The 17374-nt window shown below is 30.8% G+C and overlaps 2 protein-coding genes across 2 annotated transcripts; both read left to right on the top strand.

Moving 5' to 3' along the window:
• The first annotated feature begins 454 nt into the window (after positions 1–454).
• Positions 455–3370, top strand: LOC124847865 (uncharacterized). The gene is made up of 7 exons (XM_088099722.1): positions 455–995; positions 1063–1155; positions 1236–1337; positions 2581–2796; positions 2895–2936; positions 3027–3137; positions 3212–3370. The coding sequence occupies exons 1-4, from the start codon at positions 852–854 to the stop codon at positions 2788–2790; spliced, it is 549 nt and encodes a 182-aa protein (XP_087955848.1). The 5' UTR covers positions 455–851; the 3' UTR covers positions 2791–2796; positions 2895–2936; positions 3027–3137; positions 3212–3370.
• Positions 3371–15491: 12121 nt separating this feature from the next.
• On the top strand, positions 15492–17170 carry LOC148193121 (uncharacterized). Its single transcript, XM_088099584.1, has 2 exons — positions 15492–16018; positions 16165–17170. The coding sequence occupies exons 1-2, from the start codon at positions 15776–15778 to the stop codon at positions 16687–16689; spliced, it is 768 nt and encodes a 255-aa protein (XP_087955710.1). The 5' UTR covers positions 15492–15775; the 3' UTR covers positions 16690–17170.
• The last annotated feature ends 204 nt before the right edge of the window (positions 17171–17374 follow it).

Below are 17374 nucleotides of genomic sequence, written 5' to 3'. Positions count from 1 at the left end.
AGGTTTAGATTTTAGTAATTTCTATTAAATGGTTTTATTAAGATGTTTCTTGTAGTAGTTTGATTTGTGTGATTACTTTTTGCTATAAGTAGGAGTTAGTTTAATCTACTTTAGTTTTGAATTTTATTTTACAAATTAGTGTTACTAACTAAGCTTTTGTCTGACAAATTCTTGTTGTTTCTAACATTTTTTTATTGGTGTTGCCTTTGTAGGTTCTACTAAGTTTTTGTTGTACCAGTTCACACAGAGTTTCACTTTTTTGCTGCAGTTGTTCTACAGTTGTAGTTTCTATCTTTTATTAATATTTTATTTATAATTGTACATTAATTTAAATTTAAATGTTACTTGATTGTATACTTTCTGTGTTTCAGGACATTGTAGCAAAGTTATTTTCATTTTCACAGCAGAGGCCAAGTGCTTTGTGCAGCTTAACTAGAACTGTTTCTTCTATTACTCTGCGCCAACCAGGTTCTACTAGCATCAGTGTTTCTTATGAGGCACGATTGTTATAAGAAATTTTTATTTACATTGTTATAAGAAATTTTTATATTATTAATATTATTGTTGTTGCTTAAGATAGTGTTTTGGGTGTGTGTCAAAATCAACAGTTTATTATTACACAAGTTACTAGTAGTCTAATTTTAAGTGTTAGAGGTAATTTGTTCGATTGGTTAATTATAAATGTTCGATCGTAATAATGTGTAATTATTTTTGTGGTATGATTAATCATTTGGATATATAATATTATCAAATAACTATTATTGAAATATTTTTTTTATTTAATTTTATTTAGAGTTTAAAAAAGATTCATAATTATTACTCATCAACTTCTAAAAGGTATAATAATAATAATGTATTCCCTATTTGAGGAATATCAACCAATTGGAGATGATGGCACCCGTACTAGAGATGAATTGATTGCCATGGCTCCAGAAGGCATTGATAGAGATCATTGGGCTTCTTTTGTTGACTATCGACTTGATGAAAGAACAAAGGTAAAACCTATATCTCTTTTCATAAAATTTTGTTATGATTTAATAACTTTTCTTATCACAATGTTAGGAGATTGCCTTAAAAAATAAGCACAATAGGACAAAACAAACTCTTGCTCACATAGGGGGATCCAAGAGCATTGCAAGGAAGAGAGAAGAAATGGTGAAGTGTTATTTATCTTCAATTTTCTATTTCTCATAATATTTATAACATACCTAATAAGCATTTGTTAATTTTCATAGGAAAAAGAGTGTGGGCACAAAGTTAGCAGAGGAGAAGTTTGGATAGCTACTCATAAGACGACCAATGGAGCTTTTGTCAGTGATGAGGCAAGGGAAATTGGTGTAAGTTCCAATCTTTTTAGTATTTCCTATAATTGTTGTATTTCGGCATATTGTTTCATTTTCTTTCGGGTATTTCGTTTTAATTAATTTGTTTGCTATGTCAAATTGGTGTTATTTCAGTCGTTGTTCATTTTAGTGCTTTGATGGCTGGATTTCGTTCCCTGTACTTTGGTGTACTTAGAAATTTTCTAGAAAATATTTCTTGAAATTGCACTTGCTAAGAGTCATTTTTGCATCATACTTGGGATTTAAGTGTGTAGGCTTTGCTTGTATGTTCTACAATAGTAGAGGTCTTAAACACATCAATTTTAGCTTTGATCAAAAACACATAATTAATCAATCATGTTTGGTCGAGACTCCTAAATTCAAATCTGCATGCTCCAGCAAAATCAAATTAAAAACCAAATTTGTTTGCTTGCATTGGCTGGTCCAGCCTAGCCTTTTTGCTCACTGTTTTGTGTGTTTGGTAGCTTCATTTTGAGCCTTTCTTCTCAATAGTAGAGGTCTTAAACACATCAATTTTAGCTTTGATCAAAAACACATAATTAATCAATCATGTTTGGTCGAGACTCCTAAATTCAAATCTGCATGCTCCAGCAAAATCAAATTAAAAACCAAATTTGTTTGCTTGCATTGGCTGGTCCAGCCTAGCCTTTTTGCTCACTGTTTTGTGTGTTTGGTAGCTTCATTTTGAGCCTTTCTTCTCACCAATTTACAGAACATATAGGTTTGAAGCTTGCCAAATTATTTCCACTCATTTTGAGGTCTTTCTCTTCATGTATGCATAGAGTTTTTGCCAAATTATTGCCTCTTATTTGTGTCAATTTTTGCTACAGTATTTTTTGCACATGTACCTTTGTTTTGACTCTTATTTCCTTTGTGTTTCGTCTGTTTTTAGTCTCTAGCTTGATGCTAATTTTTTTGTGCCAATTTTATTGCTTTCTTAGGTTCCTTTTACATCACTCTCCTATATTGTAAAATCAAAGCCATTCATTGTAAGAAACCATTATAGTTCAGACAGTTAGGCATTAGATGTGATCTTTCTTTGGATTGTCATAATCTCTTTAGTGACAATTCATGATGTATCTCTTTAGTGATATAATTATTGATTGACAATTCTTGCTACTGTTTTTGCAGACATCTTAAGTTTAAATATAAGTATATTGCTGCCAACTCAATAGTTTGTCTCTTTATACAAATGCAATGTTTTTAATGTTGGCATCATTGATTACGTTGTATGTAGGAAAAAATTCAAACATATGAATCTACAACATCGTCTCAATCAAAAGAAATATCAAGTTTAGATTCATTGGCTCATGTTTTAGGAAGCCAAGAGCATTGTGGACGTGTTCGCGGTCTAGGTTTGGGTCCTTGCCCATCTAAAGTCTTTGGAGTCCATGCTCGTTCTCATATTGGATCATCTTCATCTACTCCTTCTAATGTTGAATTATAATCCCAGGTTAATGAATATTTAAATATTTATTTGGTTTGTTCCTTTTAAAATTAACATGTTAGGTATCATATTTCTCACTTTTTAAATAAATTTTTCTGTTATAGGTATCTTCATTGACTTCTTCTAATGTTAAATTGGAATCTCAGGTTAATGAATATTTACTTGGTTTGTTTCTTTTAAGATTAACATGTTAGGTATCATATTTCTAACTTTTTAAATAAATTTTTCTGTTATAGGTATCTTCATTGACATCACAAGTCAATGAAATGAAGGCAATCATGACACTTTTGTTGCAAAATCATCAAGGTCCATTGCCTTCACAATTTGCAGTATTTCAAAGATCATCGGTAATAATTGTTAAATTCATTTGTACGATTTTTTATTAAATATATTATCGACTAACTATTATGTTACATTATAGGTATCTGATCAAGGGAGTGGGCCAAACAATGGATGTAATGAAGAAAAAAATTAGATAGTTATTGAATACTTTTATGAGTCATACTTTTAGTATTGAACATCTATATTGAACATATGTAATGAACATCTTTCTTTTTAATTTTTATGTAATTGTTGTATGAATGCTATTAGATTGAACAATTAGTTGTATGAATGCTATTAGGTTGAATAATGTAGTTTATTTTATACAATATTATTAAATTTTAGTTCATATTAATTTATTGTTTGTTTTGTCAATAAAACCATTTTTATTATAATCTAATTTTATTACAATAAAAAAAAATGAACTATACAAATTCCCGGCGGTTTTAACCCCGGTAAACTAAACCATCAAAAGTAGGGGCGGTTTTGAGATAACCCCAGCTTGTTCCGGCGGTTTTTGAGTAGCCCCGCTATTCCCGGCGGTTTCTACAAAACCCCCGGAAATTCCGGCGGTTTCTACAAAACCCCTGGAAATTCCGGCGGTTCCTGGGAACCCCCGCTAATACTGGCGGTTTTTTCAGAACCGCCGGTGCTTGCTTGGCGACGGACGTTTTCCCACCGGTTTTTCCAACCGCGGGAAATATGATTTGCGGGGGTTAAAACCGCCGGTAACATTTAAAAAAACCGCCGGTAAAAATACAGATTTTTGTAGTGTTATATGATTAATTAGGATAAAATATTAAATTATATTTCTTAATTTACCCACATGAATTAAGAAAAAGGAACATAATTTGATAGTTTTATCATTAAGATAATGAGTCTAATTGCATAAGACTTTAGCCCACAAGCAAATTTTATGTTAATAAACTTATTGGTAAAGACATCTTTGCATTGGTAAAACATGACATTTATTTTAGTATCAAATTATTGAATAAGCATGTAATTTTGAATTTGCAGTTTCTCAATCTGTGAATTTTTCTGATATCAAGTGTGGTATTCCCGAGTTGAAAGGTGATAATTATAAGGTTTGGAAGGAAAAAGTTCTTCTTCATTTAGGCTGGATGGACATTGAATATGCTATTAGAAAACCAGAACCACCGGGTATTACTGAGACTAGCACTTCAGATGCCATTGATCTTTATGAAAAATGGGATAGGTCAAATCATCTCTCCGTAACGTTCATAAAAACCAACATTCTTGCTGGGATTCGGGGTTCAGTTGACTAGTATGAGAATGTCAAAGATTTACTAAGGGCTATTGATGAGCAGTTTACGACATCTGATAAATCTCTTACGAGCACCCTTATAATGCAATTTTCATCCTTAAGGCTAACTGGAATTAAGGGAGTATGTGATCATATCATGGGAATAAGGGACATTGTGGCTCAACTAAAAGCTTTGGAAGTTACCATGTCTAATTCTTTCCTAGTACACTATATTTTGTGCACTTTGCCTCACCATTATGCCCCCTTTAAAATCTCTTACAACACACATAAGGATAAGTGATCTATTAATGAATTATTGAACATGTGTGTTCAAGAAGAAGAAAGGCTATTGATAGAAGAAGGGGAGAAGGTGAACTTGACCACTTTTTTTAAGAATAAGAAGAACCAAGTTAATAAGAAGGGAAAGATTCCTGCTAAGCCAATTATTAAGAAGGAGTCGAGATGTTTCTTTTGTAAAAAGAAAGGACACATGAAGAAAGACTGCTTAAAATTTAAGAATTGGCTTCATAAGAAAGGTACTCCATTTGCTTTTGTCTGTTATGAATCTAATTTGACTAGTTTTAATCATAACACATGGTGGATTGATTCTGGTTCTACAATTCATGTTTCTAATATCTTGTAGGGTATGCAAAACCTAAGGAGGCTAGTGGGAAGTGAGCAATACATCTACTCAGGGAGTAAGATGAGTTCACATGTAGAGGCCATTGGAACATGCAGCTTAGTTTTAAGTAGTGGTTTTATTTTGCATTTGGAAAAGACATTCTATGTTCCTGTTTTTCCAAAAAATTGATTTTTGTTTCAAGACTTATACCTTTAGGTTTTTCTTTTAATTTTTTAGATTCTGGTTTTGCCTTAATGAATAAATCTAAAGTTGTTGGTTTTGGTGAATTATGTGATGGTCTTTATTCCATTATTTTGCAAAACAATATCGCTTATGATTCTATGCACGTTACTGTCGGGTTAAAAAGATGTGTTATGAATGAGGATTCTTCTGTTTTATGGCACCGAAGATTGTGACATATCTCCATTGAGAGAATTAAGCGATTAATAAATGATGGAGTACTTTGTACTTTAGATTTTGTTGATTTTGGGACTTGTGTGGATTGCATTAAGGGAAAGCAAACTAACAAGTCCAAAAGAGGTGCTAATAGGAGTTCAAGTTTACTAGAAATTATTCATACAGATATTTGTTGTCCGGATATGGACGCAAGTAGTCTGAAATACTTCATCACCTTTATAGATGACTACTCACGTTATATGTATCTCTACTTACTTCGTTCTAAGGATGAAGCCTTGGATGCCTTTAACATTTTTAAGGCTGAAGTTGAGCTACAATGCGGAAAACAAATCAAGATTGTGAGATCAGATAGAGGTGGGGAGTATTATGGTAGATACGTAGAGAATGGACAAGCACTTGGTCCGTTTGCAAAGTTTCTTCAAGAACATGGAATTGTTGCCCAATACACTATGCTTGGTTTTCTAGATCAGAATGGTGTTGCAGAAAGAAGGAACAGAACTTTGATGGACATGGTGAGAAGTATGAGGAGTAATTCAAAACTTCCTCAATTCTTGTGGACTGAAACACTAAAGACGGTTGTTCTATATTAAACTGAGTCCTAACCAAGGTCGTCTTAAAGACACCGTTTGAGTTATTCAAAGGTTGGAAACCAAGTTTGCGACATATACGCATTTGGGGATGTCCGTTTGAAGTGAGAATTTATAATCCACAAGAGAAGAAACTAGACCCAAGGATTATTATTGGGTATTTCATTGAATATGTTGAAAAGTCTAAGGGGTATAGATTCTATTGTCTATCGCATAACACTAAGATTGTGGAGTCAAAAAATGCAAAATTTCTTGAGAATGACTTGGTTAGTGGGAGTGATCAATTTCCAATCATTGGGAATGAAAGGAATCACTATGAAGCTCAACCCTCTAGCTCAAGTGATAGATTGGCTGTCATTCACACCCTTCAAACACAAACGGGGTGTTAGACAAACAATAATTGAAGCTTCAAAACCTGCTGAAAATGACCTTACAGATCAAGTTGCTAATAAGGAAACACAAGATGATGTTGAACAACCTACTGAATAGTGGCTTGAGCAACAAGTTCCTCAAGAAAATGATAAGGCATCATAAAGAAGATCTACTAGAGTTAAAAAGCCAGCAATTCCTAGTGATTATGTAGTGTATTTGCAAGAAGTTGACTACAATATTGGAGCTACAAATGATCCTAAATGTTTTTACAGGCCATGAGTTCTTAAGAATCAGACCTATGGTATGAAGCCATGAAAGATGAGATGGATTCTATGGCATCCAACAAAGTCTGGAATCTCGTTTAGTTGCCTAATGGTGTAAAATCCATTGGATGTAGATGGGTCTTTAAACCCAAGAAAGACTCAAAAGGCAACATTGAGAGATATAAGGCAAGACTTGTTGCCAAAGGGTTCACTCAAAGAGAAGGAATTGACTACACAGAGACTTTTTCTCCTGTATCTAAGAAAGATTCTTTCCGAATAATTATGGAATTAGTAGCTCATTTTGATTTTGAGTTACATCAAATGGATGTGACAATGACATTCCTTAATGGTCATCTGGAAGAAGAGGTTTACATGAAACAAACCTGAAGAATTCTCTTCTAAAGACAATGAGCACTTAGTTTGCAAGCTTAATAAATCCATCTATGGATTAAAACAAGCCTCCAGCCAATGGTATCTAAAATTTCATGATGTCATCACGTCATTTGGTTTTGAAGAAAATGTCATGGATCAATGTATATACCAAAAGGTCAGTGGGAATAAGATTTGTTTCCTTGTATTATACGTGGATGATATTTTGCTTGCAACCAACGACAAGGGTTTGTTACATGAAGTGAAACAATTTCTCTCAAAGAACTTTGACATGAAGGATATGGGAGAGGCATCTTATGTCATTGGCATTAAGATCCATAGGAAAAGATCTCGAGGCATTTTGGGTTTGTCTCAAGAGACCTATATCAACAAAGTTTTAGAGAGGTTTAACATGAAGGATTGTTCACCAAGTATAACTCCCATCGTGAAGGGTGATAAACTCAATTTGAGTCAATGTCCAAAAAATGATTTTGAGCGGGAACACATGAAGAATATTCCATATGCTTCAGCTATCGGAAGCCTTATGTATGCTCAGGTTTGCACTAGACCTGACATTGCATATGTTGTTGGAGTTTTGGGAAGATATCAGAGTAATCCAGGTGTTGACCACTGGAAAGCTGCAAAGAAGGTAATGAGATATCTTCAAGGGACAAAAGATTACATGCTTATATATAGACGAACTGAATGTTTGGAAGTGATTAACTACTCTGATTCAGACTATGTTGGCTGCGTTGATTCACGAAAATCAACATCTGGTTATATTTTTATGTTAGCTGATGAAGTTGTATCTTGGAGAAGTGCCAAGCAGACATTAACTGCTACTTCTATTATGGAACATGAGTTCGTTTCTTGTTTTGAGGCTACCTCACATGGTGTATGGTTAAAGAGTTTCATTTTTGGGCTTAAAGTTTTGGACTCTATTTCTAGGCCATTAAAGTTGTACTGTGACAACTCTGCTGCTGTGTTTATGGCTAAGAATGATAAAAGTGGATGTCGAAGTAAGCACATTGACATCAAATACTTAGCCATCATATAACGTGTTAAGGAAAAGAAAGTGGTCATTGAACACATTGGCATTGAGTTGATGATTGTTGATCCTTTAACTAAAGGCATGCCACCAAAGAATTTTAAGGATCATGTAGTGCGAATGGGACTTGGTTCCACGATGTAATTTCATTATCAGTACATTTATTATTTTCAATGAAACTCTTATTCAGTTTGATGTTTTTCTCATATGTTTTTGTGCACATTTATTTTGAGAAGATATAATTTTGTTTTGATCTAGCATAAACATATGGTTTATGCATTAAGTTGAGAGCTAATGTTGAGAGAAATATATATTGTGGTACATGGAAGATAGAACTCTCTATCAGATGACCTATCATCATGACTTGTATATATTTTACCACTTGTTGTGGTTAATAATTGGATAAATGGACCAAGTGGGAGAATGTTAGCATTATTTTAAATATTATAGCATTTTTAGTTCCTAATTAGGAACATAAAGTGGTCCATTAAGCCGTTATTTTTATCTTTTAACTACATAGAGGTTATGGAATAGTTACTAATTTTGTTTCAATGTAAAACCCATTTATTTTGAACCCTAGGGAATGGGTTACTCTCAGTTTGATCACTAAGCCTACTCCTCTATTCAGAAAATACACCATCGAGTTTGAGTGAGTTAAGGTTTAGAAAACAAATATCTGGGTTTGGATTACAAAAGTAGCAATGGCATGAGGTACGCACATTATTCTTTTATTTTTGCTTCCGCTATTTTTTTTATCTGAATGTGTTACTGTGATGTTAATATAACATGTTTAGGTCAAATTTTATACTGTGAATTTTTTATCAAAGCCTTCACATTTCACTTCATTATTTCATTTTGTTCTCCCTTGATTTTGTTCTTCATTCTGTTAGCATGAAGGGATGGTTTTTCAGCAAGGAAGACATTGTAGAATTTCTTTATTAGATTTGCAAAGAGTAAAATTAAAAGAAAAGTTAATTTCATTTTCTCTATCATCGAAGAAGACATCTCATTTTTAGCACAATGAGATGTCATCAATCCTACATTCTTAATGCTGATGTTGAGCTGAGTTTGGATTATCACATTTTTGGTTGATCGATAAGTTGAAAATGACAACAACTAATCTAAGGGTTTGTTTGTTCAAGCCCTTCAAAATTGAGATCGTGAAGTTTGTCATTTAAAAGTGGATAACAAGTGATTATGGTCAAGTTAAGGGTTAGTTCGTGGAGTTTGTGAAGATGATTATGAAAGGTGAGTTGATTAAACAATTTTTGCCAAATTTTAAATACATTTCCGTTTCACTTTGAACTTAACTTCTCTTAGTCTAAGTTCTATAGTTGATGGGTTGTGTTTTTGGATTTGAATTTTGTACAAATAAAACAAACTTTTTTTTTCTTTATCCATTATCACATTCGTCAAGCCAACACTAATATTAAATTTATTTTTCCAAAAATATCACCATGTGTGGATCAAATTAACGCTAGGTTTTTCTGGCCAAGGCAAACACCATTAGCATCCAGGTATGGAGGGCCAATTTTTGGCATCCAGCATTGGCTTTTCCCCATTTGTGTGGCCTTTTTTGGAGACGTTACTTATACTTCTTTTCTTGATACGATATTATGGGACAATAGATGTATTAAAAATAAATAATTGGTAGTGACTAACTAATGTAGATGTTGGCTAAATTAGAATTTAGACCAAAGTATAAAATATATGATAAATGTCCGCCAACATTAGGTTTAATTATAAGGATTTGAAATTTGAGATATAATAAATTTCTTAATTAGGACTAATAATAATATTAATATTAATAATATATCTTTAGTTATTTAAAATTGATTTAATGTACACAAAATTGAATTAAAATTAATATTATATCATTTTCTCTAAAATATATTAATGTTAGAAAAGTTAACATTCTTACTTCTCTCCATTATTTCTTTTTATTCAAAAATATTTTACACCTCTCCATTGTTTTATTTTATTTTAAAAATATCTTACATCTCTCAACTATATTCAATCGTCTTTCTCTCTATATTAACAGAACATTCACATGTGATAAGAAGTCAGGGTCAGACCATCTATCAGCACCACCCATTATTACTAACTGCACATGTTTCCTTCCAAGTGCATCGTTGCCGTTTTTACTGTAGTAATTAATCACCGGTGTACCTCCATTTTTCACTACAGAGCTTCTTCTAGAAAAACATACTTGTTTACTGAAAGCTTATTTTTGAATGTGTTCTAGAAAGGTTGTTGTAGACTTCAGAAAGCTTATTCTGAAAATTCTATTCCAAAAAACTCATTTCATAATGTAATTTGTAAAGTTTGTTCTGAACATTATATTCTGAAAATCCTATTTTAAAAATTCTATTTTAGAAATTTTGAAAAAATTATTTCGAAATATGTTCAGAACAGATCATCCCAAAATCACTTTACAAAAAAAATAAGATCATCTTTTTAAAAATTAAAAAAACAAATGTAGCTAGAAATTAAGAAAATGCAGGAAGAAGAAAATACGTGGATTGAAGACTGGGACATTAATTTATCCAAATTGGTAATTCTACCAACTATACAAATAACTTCCTAATGCCATGCTCAGTTTTGGCATTAAAAAGTTGGTAACCCAAGGCTTGTGATTGACGGACGAACCTATTTTTTTAACTTTTTTATTTATAAAATGTCGTTGTTTTGAACGTGTGAGGTTAACCACTTTAATTATTTAATTGATAGATGGGAGTAAATAATGACATATATTTATATTTATTAAATACGTGTTATAAAGGTAAAATAGTTATGAAAAAGATGAATTTTTATATTTTTAAAAAGAAAAAGGAAAGTAAAAATTAAAAATATATTAAATAAATGCAAATAATTTGTGTGTGCTAAAATATTATTTTTGGTTGAATTATAAACTTTAAATTATTTACATTTGAAGTATGTATAAATTTTGTTGTTGTGAATTTTATTATGTCATGTGATTTTAAATTTAGAATATAGATTAATAAAATTATGTTAATAATATAAATTTTAATTTCAAAATATATCCAGTTAATTGACTTAACTAATGACCTAAACCGGTTAACAAAACTTTTGTTATATTTTACCAACAATATGAACCTATTTAATCTACCAATCTTTATAAATAATTTTACACAACTTACTTTACCTGAATCTAATTTCTCCAAAATTATGAACTTACATGTTATATTATTTAAAAGTTGTGTTATAACACTGAGATCTTATAACTCGTGTTCCTATAAATTTTTGTTTTTACTTCAATTTTTACAATTTAAAAAAATTACTTTAATTATATAATCAAATATTATTTTATTTTAAATCCAGTTTACCCATATTTTAGATTTCAGAATTTCATTATATGATGTTAATAAAAAAATTATAATACTTATTTCTTAAAATAATATGAAACGCATAAGTTTTATTTCTCTTTTGGGGTGTATATATTTGGTTTCTATTTTACCTTTTAAGTGTCGTTTCTTAAATTAAAATAATTATTTTTACTAATTTTATGTTTTAAGTATCTTTTCTTTTAAAATTTAACTTTTTTTTATTTCATCGTTTTTTCTAAAAAATTTTAAACTAAAATAACTATTATAATAAAAAAGTTATCTAAAAAAATAAATATTACTTACAATAAAATTATAAATTTATTTAAATTTATTTTAATAATTACAATAATAATAATTTTATTATGTTTTGATATCATAAAAAAGAAGTGAAAACAGATGGCCACCACCAAGATGTCTTAGTTCATAAGTTTCCTTTAAGCCAGTGAATTAAGAAAATAAATAAAAGAAGTTACTAACACGCAAGTGGTTTCCATTAAACACATATTTTACTCATTGAACATGTGCCACACAATTTAACTTGAAGAAAAACAGTTTAAGGGACGGAAACACCTTCGTAGAAAGAATACCACTATCAAATATTTTAAGAAGACATTTGAAAATCATTCCAAAATTTTTTGGACAATAAAATGTAATACAGTGATGACTTGTGAATCATGTGGGGGAAGAAAGAAACAACGAAAGGAATAAGGAAACTTTACTTTGCGCCTTCATCATCAAAGGTTAACAGTGATATATATACCAACAAAAAATATTTCAGCATCTATATGTACTATATATTATAAAAATTTTATTAAACTATTGCTAGCAATTTTTTCAGTTTAAATACATAAAAAAGTTACTATAGAAATGTAATAGTATCAAGCATATTCATAACTTTTTGACTTGTATGGCACCACTGGACGAGCTCTGCTGTAAGCAATTGCTTTGCAAAGCGAATAAATATCCATTTGAATAAACTTCAAAAATTTTCAAATTGTATAAACTAAAATTAGTTCATAGTTTTCCTAAAATTATCTTTTATTAGATATATAAATTAATATAAAAGAGTCTATCTTACTATTTTATACCTAAAGTAATTTAATTTCTAATTTTTTTAATAATTAATTATACTTTTAGTTGTTTTTTAAAAAACTTTTATTATTTTTTATCACTAAACTTTAAAAATAATTGATATAATCTTTTTAACTCAATTACATTAAATTTTTATATATCAATTGTTAGTATTTAAGTTATTATTTGACATGTATCTATTTCGATTTAAAATTTAACACATCAAATAAATTTAATATAATTAAATTAAAATGATTGTATGTTTATTTATTTTTTAAATTTAAAGAAAGAAATGTATTAAAATTTTAAACAGAAAATAATTTTAATTATGGGTCAAAATTAAGAAACTATAAACATATATAATTTTTTAAAAATATTTATCCTGACAAATCTTAGCAAGAAATTAAGGAACGCGTAATTTTTCAGGACGCGATTATTCTTTAAAACATCTTCTAGAAACATTCCTTCAACGGAAGCATAAAGAACTTGTTGCGCTTATATAAATTAGCTGGTAAAAGTAGGGTAAAGAAATTTGTGTCTAGTTTTCTTTATTCCTTGTACATATGTATTCAATCATTTTTTCAAGAGTCAGTATTTATTAAATGTTTCTGTCAACAAAACATCTCAAAAACCTACATGCACGCAGAATATTTTAATTTTGAATATTTTCTTGAACTATTTTACTGCTTCAAAAGTTGTTATGTCTGTATTCGATCATGTTTATATCATTTGGATGAGAATCTATGAAACAATTTCCAAAGAATAAAAGCAAAATAATATAAAATTATTATTTTTTAAATAATATTAATTTATTAATAAGTTAATCTGTAAAAATCTTTTCAAATATAATGTATCTAAAATTTTAATTTTAACCTTAAGCAAGAGTTTCTTTTAGAGCTTCATCCACAAATAAAACGCTTAGCAATTTGTATAACTTGGAGTTAAAAGATACCAATAAATGATACAAAATACGCATTATTTAAAAAAGAAATTATTCACTTTTACTCCTTCGTTCTTATCAGGTTTTTCAATAAAATGAAAATACTTAATATTATTTTTTAAATTTCAAGATAACACGTTTTTTAATTATACTTTGTTTAAACTAGGTGTCACATCATCAAGAAGATTAATCATGCTATAATTCTTTCATTATAGCAAGATTATTTACTTATATTTACATATAAATTTTAATATGTATATAATTTAGATATTATATACATACGGTGAAAAGTGAGTTACATACGAATTTTATCTATCAATATATCCATAAGTAATTTATGTGTGTGATAGCCGAAAAGTTTCTTAAGGATATGATCTCTATGTAAATTCTATAATCCGTATGTAAGTAGATGCAAGTGTTACCTATCGATGTTATATACCCATCTGGGAATTCTTTTATTTTTCAAAAAATAGAATTTAGGTTTATTAATTTCAATCTTGTTTGCTCGAACACTTACGAGCTCTGTTCTCTCGAATTTCTCTCGATCCCTAATTCCAACTCTCCTAACTCAAATGCACTGAAACTCTCTTCTTTGGATTCCTCGTTCAGTCTTGCGCACTCAGTTCCCTTTGTCATCTTCTTTGTTCAATCTCGCGTACTCTTTAGCAGTCACCATTGTAGATTCGCGTAGACGAAGAAGCTCGTTCTTGTCACGCTTAGTGAATGTTCATTATTCTGGAGTTCGTTTATTGTTAAATCCTCTAGTAAACAATCGTATTCATTCATTCCTAATTTCTAAATTCCTAAAATTCGAAAACCTTAATTCCTCTATTTCTTTATTTCTTTATGGTATGTAACTGCGATTTTCTCCTTGTAGTGCTTGTTTATTATTCAAAACTTTTTTTCTCTTTGCTCTCTCCCCCTATCTTTCTATCTTCTTCTTTTCAAATATAATTGTGTAGTTATCATAATGGGTTAGCTGAATTATGTTTAACGGATTAGAAAGGAGATATAAAATATACACAATAATTTATCTGGCTTGAAATAGTTGGACTTGTCAGTAATATTTTTAATTAACTTCACTTGTTCAAACATGGGTCTAATCGGTATCAAACATGGCGTAATATGTGTATTTATAATTTTAGATTTTTAAAAGGAAATATTTATGAAAAATATATAGTTTAAGAACTAAGGTTAAACATCGTATTATTATAATTATATATGTTTTCAAGTTTTATAAGATCAAATTAAAATGGCAACAACATAAAAGGGAAGAAAAAACAAAGGTGGGTTGCGTTGATTTAGATTCATCCAATTTGAAAGTATTCAATATCTCTAACCAAATATAATAAAGCCACATTTGTATCTTTCTTATTAATTAATTAATTCAAAATCTTGAATCAATCCACATTTCTAACATTAAAGGTTGATTATGTTTACATATGGATGCCCAATCCATACATCTAAATTCATTTTATCTTAAATAAGTTCGATATTCATGATTTTTTTTCTTTTGACAGAAGAGAAATCTTAGTGAGTCTAAACAATAGTTAAATAGTCTTTTAATAAGATCTAAACCTAACATAAAGAAAGCTTAATGGCATATATGAAGCGATGAAATCCAAACTAGAAATTGGATAACACGACGCTTCTGGTATCTATAAAGTGTGTTTAGAAATACATTAAATAGGCATGTTGTCCTTTCAAATCGCATCAAATAATGGAAATCATGATAAAAGTTATAAATAATTTCAAATCCTAAACGAAAAACAAACTGTTTCTGTGTCATGATCTCAATCCGAATCCAAATTAAACCATCTTAAATACGGAAAAATCCTTCGTACCATAAAATTTAATGCACGACAAAGCAAAACCCTTCGTTTAGACGCACAGCAACAGTACATATATTCTCCACGCCACCTGACTCACTATCCATAAACATTAAACATTAAAGACTCTCTTTTTCTCTCTCACCTTTATGCTATTGCAAAATTAAACCCTCTCTTTCTTTCTCTCTATATCTCTTTCCCAAAAGAAAAATATATATTTTTATAAGTCACATCCTTCAACATCTTCCTCACACACACACACCCCAAAGTGCTTCTTCCTTTTCTTCCCCCACTTTCTACCCTTTCACTAAAACAAAAATAAAGAACAAAAATAAAATAAAAATAAACCTAATAATGAACGGTAACCAAACCCATGTCCATGACCATCCCAACGTTATATAATGTCCTCTAACCACTGCTTCGTCTTGCTGTAAAACCAACGAACCAAATTCCCGAAAATCAAAAGCAGAGTTTGTCTTGTCATCTTCATCTTCTCTTTTGGAGTTACACACAAATATCTTCATCCAGAAAAATCATGAGGAGCTTCTCAAAGAACAAGTTCCTATGTTTTCGCCCTGTCGTCGACATAGATTGCATGTTAAAGTCCGAAGTTGCTCCTCATCGTTCTTCTTCTCCCAGTCATTTCTCACGCGTCCCCACTTCAGAGAAGCAACAAATGGTCAAGAATTCAAAACCCAAATCTGTATACTTCCACCACGTTTCACCTAAACGGACGATTTCTCGGGTGATCAAAGCTGCGTTCTACGAAACCATACTGGTTAGTCTTGGATTCATTTTTTCACTGTTTTATCATTTTTTTTAGTTTAATTTCTGCCATCAGTCACACAAATCATGATCGCGAATTTTGGGATGATATGTATAATTTTTTTTTCCTATTTTAACTTAGATGTTTTTGTCTTGCAGAATAAAAGAGATCACCATAAAAACCGCTACATCCATGATTCATTTGGGTACAAACACAAGAATTTGAAGTATGGGGAAAGAAAAACCCTTCAATCGCCTTTGTCAACTTCATCTTCAGCTTGCTCCGGCTCACACGCGTCATCAGAATCAACGAACGTTTCAAATCACTACTCCACCAAGGAAAAAGGGAAAGAGGGTGGTCATGGAAGCCCACTGGAGAAGCAAAAAAGGTTCGAGTGCTATGGAATATACTTGGTTCTATTCAGCTTAGCGTTTACGGTATTTTGGGGAAAGCTTTTTGGTATTCTTTTGACTTCAACATTCCTCTACTTTTTCGCCGTTTGGGACTCGAGTTCTCCGTGCAAAAAAAGGTCACCAAAAGTTCCAAGGCTCAGAGAAAGTCCACAAGACAAAGATACCAGAAATTATCATGACATAGTTCAAGATTATCGCATGGCCATAGTCCCGTTTAGTTTTCACGTGACACATGATCGAAAACTTGATCGTGTGTCAGATGATAATTAACAATGACTATACTAATCAAGAGCTTTATGATAGTTTCTGGTTAATTATGGGAAGCAAGTTCGCAGGGAACTATTAGGATGTACCATAATGGGGCATTAAATTTTGACGAGAGAATGGTCCTTTTTCGTGCTTGGTGCATGCTTCTACATTCTCTGCTCTGCTATCTCTATGCTTAGTGTCGAAGCTTTCTTAGGCATAGCACAAAAGACAGTGACATGAGTGCTCTTCCAGTGGCTAAGATTGGAAAGGATTGTAAGGGTGGGAGAGACAGAAGCAGCAGTTCCACATTTATTTCCCTTTGCCATGCTTTTGTTTGGGTTTCTGACATGACAATACATATCTAACCGATGCAAAGTAGGAAAAGTAGTTAATGAAATTTGATAGGGAAAGATGTTGGTTGTTGTATTGAAATTAAGTTTGATTTGTACAGAATTTACTTCTGAAATAATACGAGTGCATTCGTGATTTGTAACTTATTAAATTATCTTGGGCAATCAGATTCTATAATATGGTTTTGAAATAACAAGTACATATTTTCAGCAAATTGTAAACTTAGATTATTGTTTAAATGATGGATTTTGTGTGTACATCATATGTAATTTTGGTAAGGTTGATGTATAAAATTAATTAATATAGTAACACAGATTTTTGTTTTTTATAATATTTTGATATAGTATATATGTGA

This window comes from Vigna umbellata, chromosome 9 (assembly GCF_029865625.1).
Source record: "Vigna umbellata cultivar VRB3 chromosome 9, Vumbellata_1.0, whole genome shotgun sequence".
Lineage (NCBI taxonomy): Eukaryota > Viridiplantae > Streptophyta > Magnoliopsida > Fabales > Fabaceae > Vigna > Vigna umbellata.
Note: the sequence above shows the minus strand (reverse complement) of the source record. Positions and strands in the feature narration are given on the sequence as shown.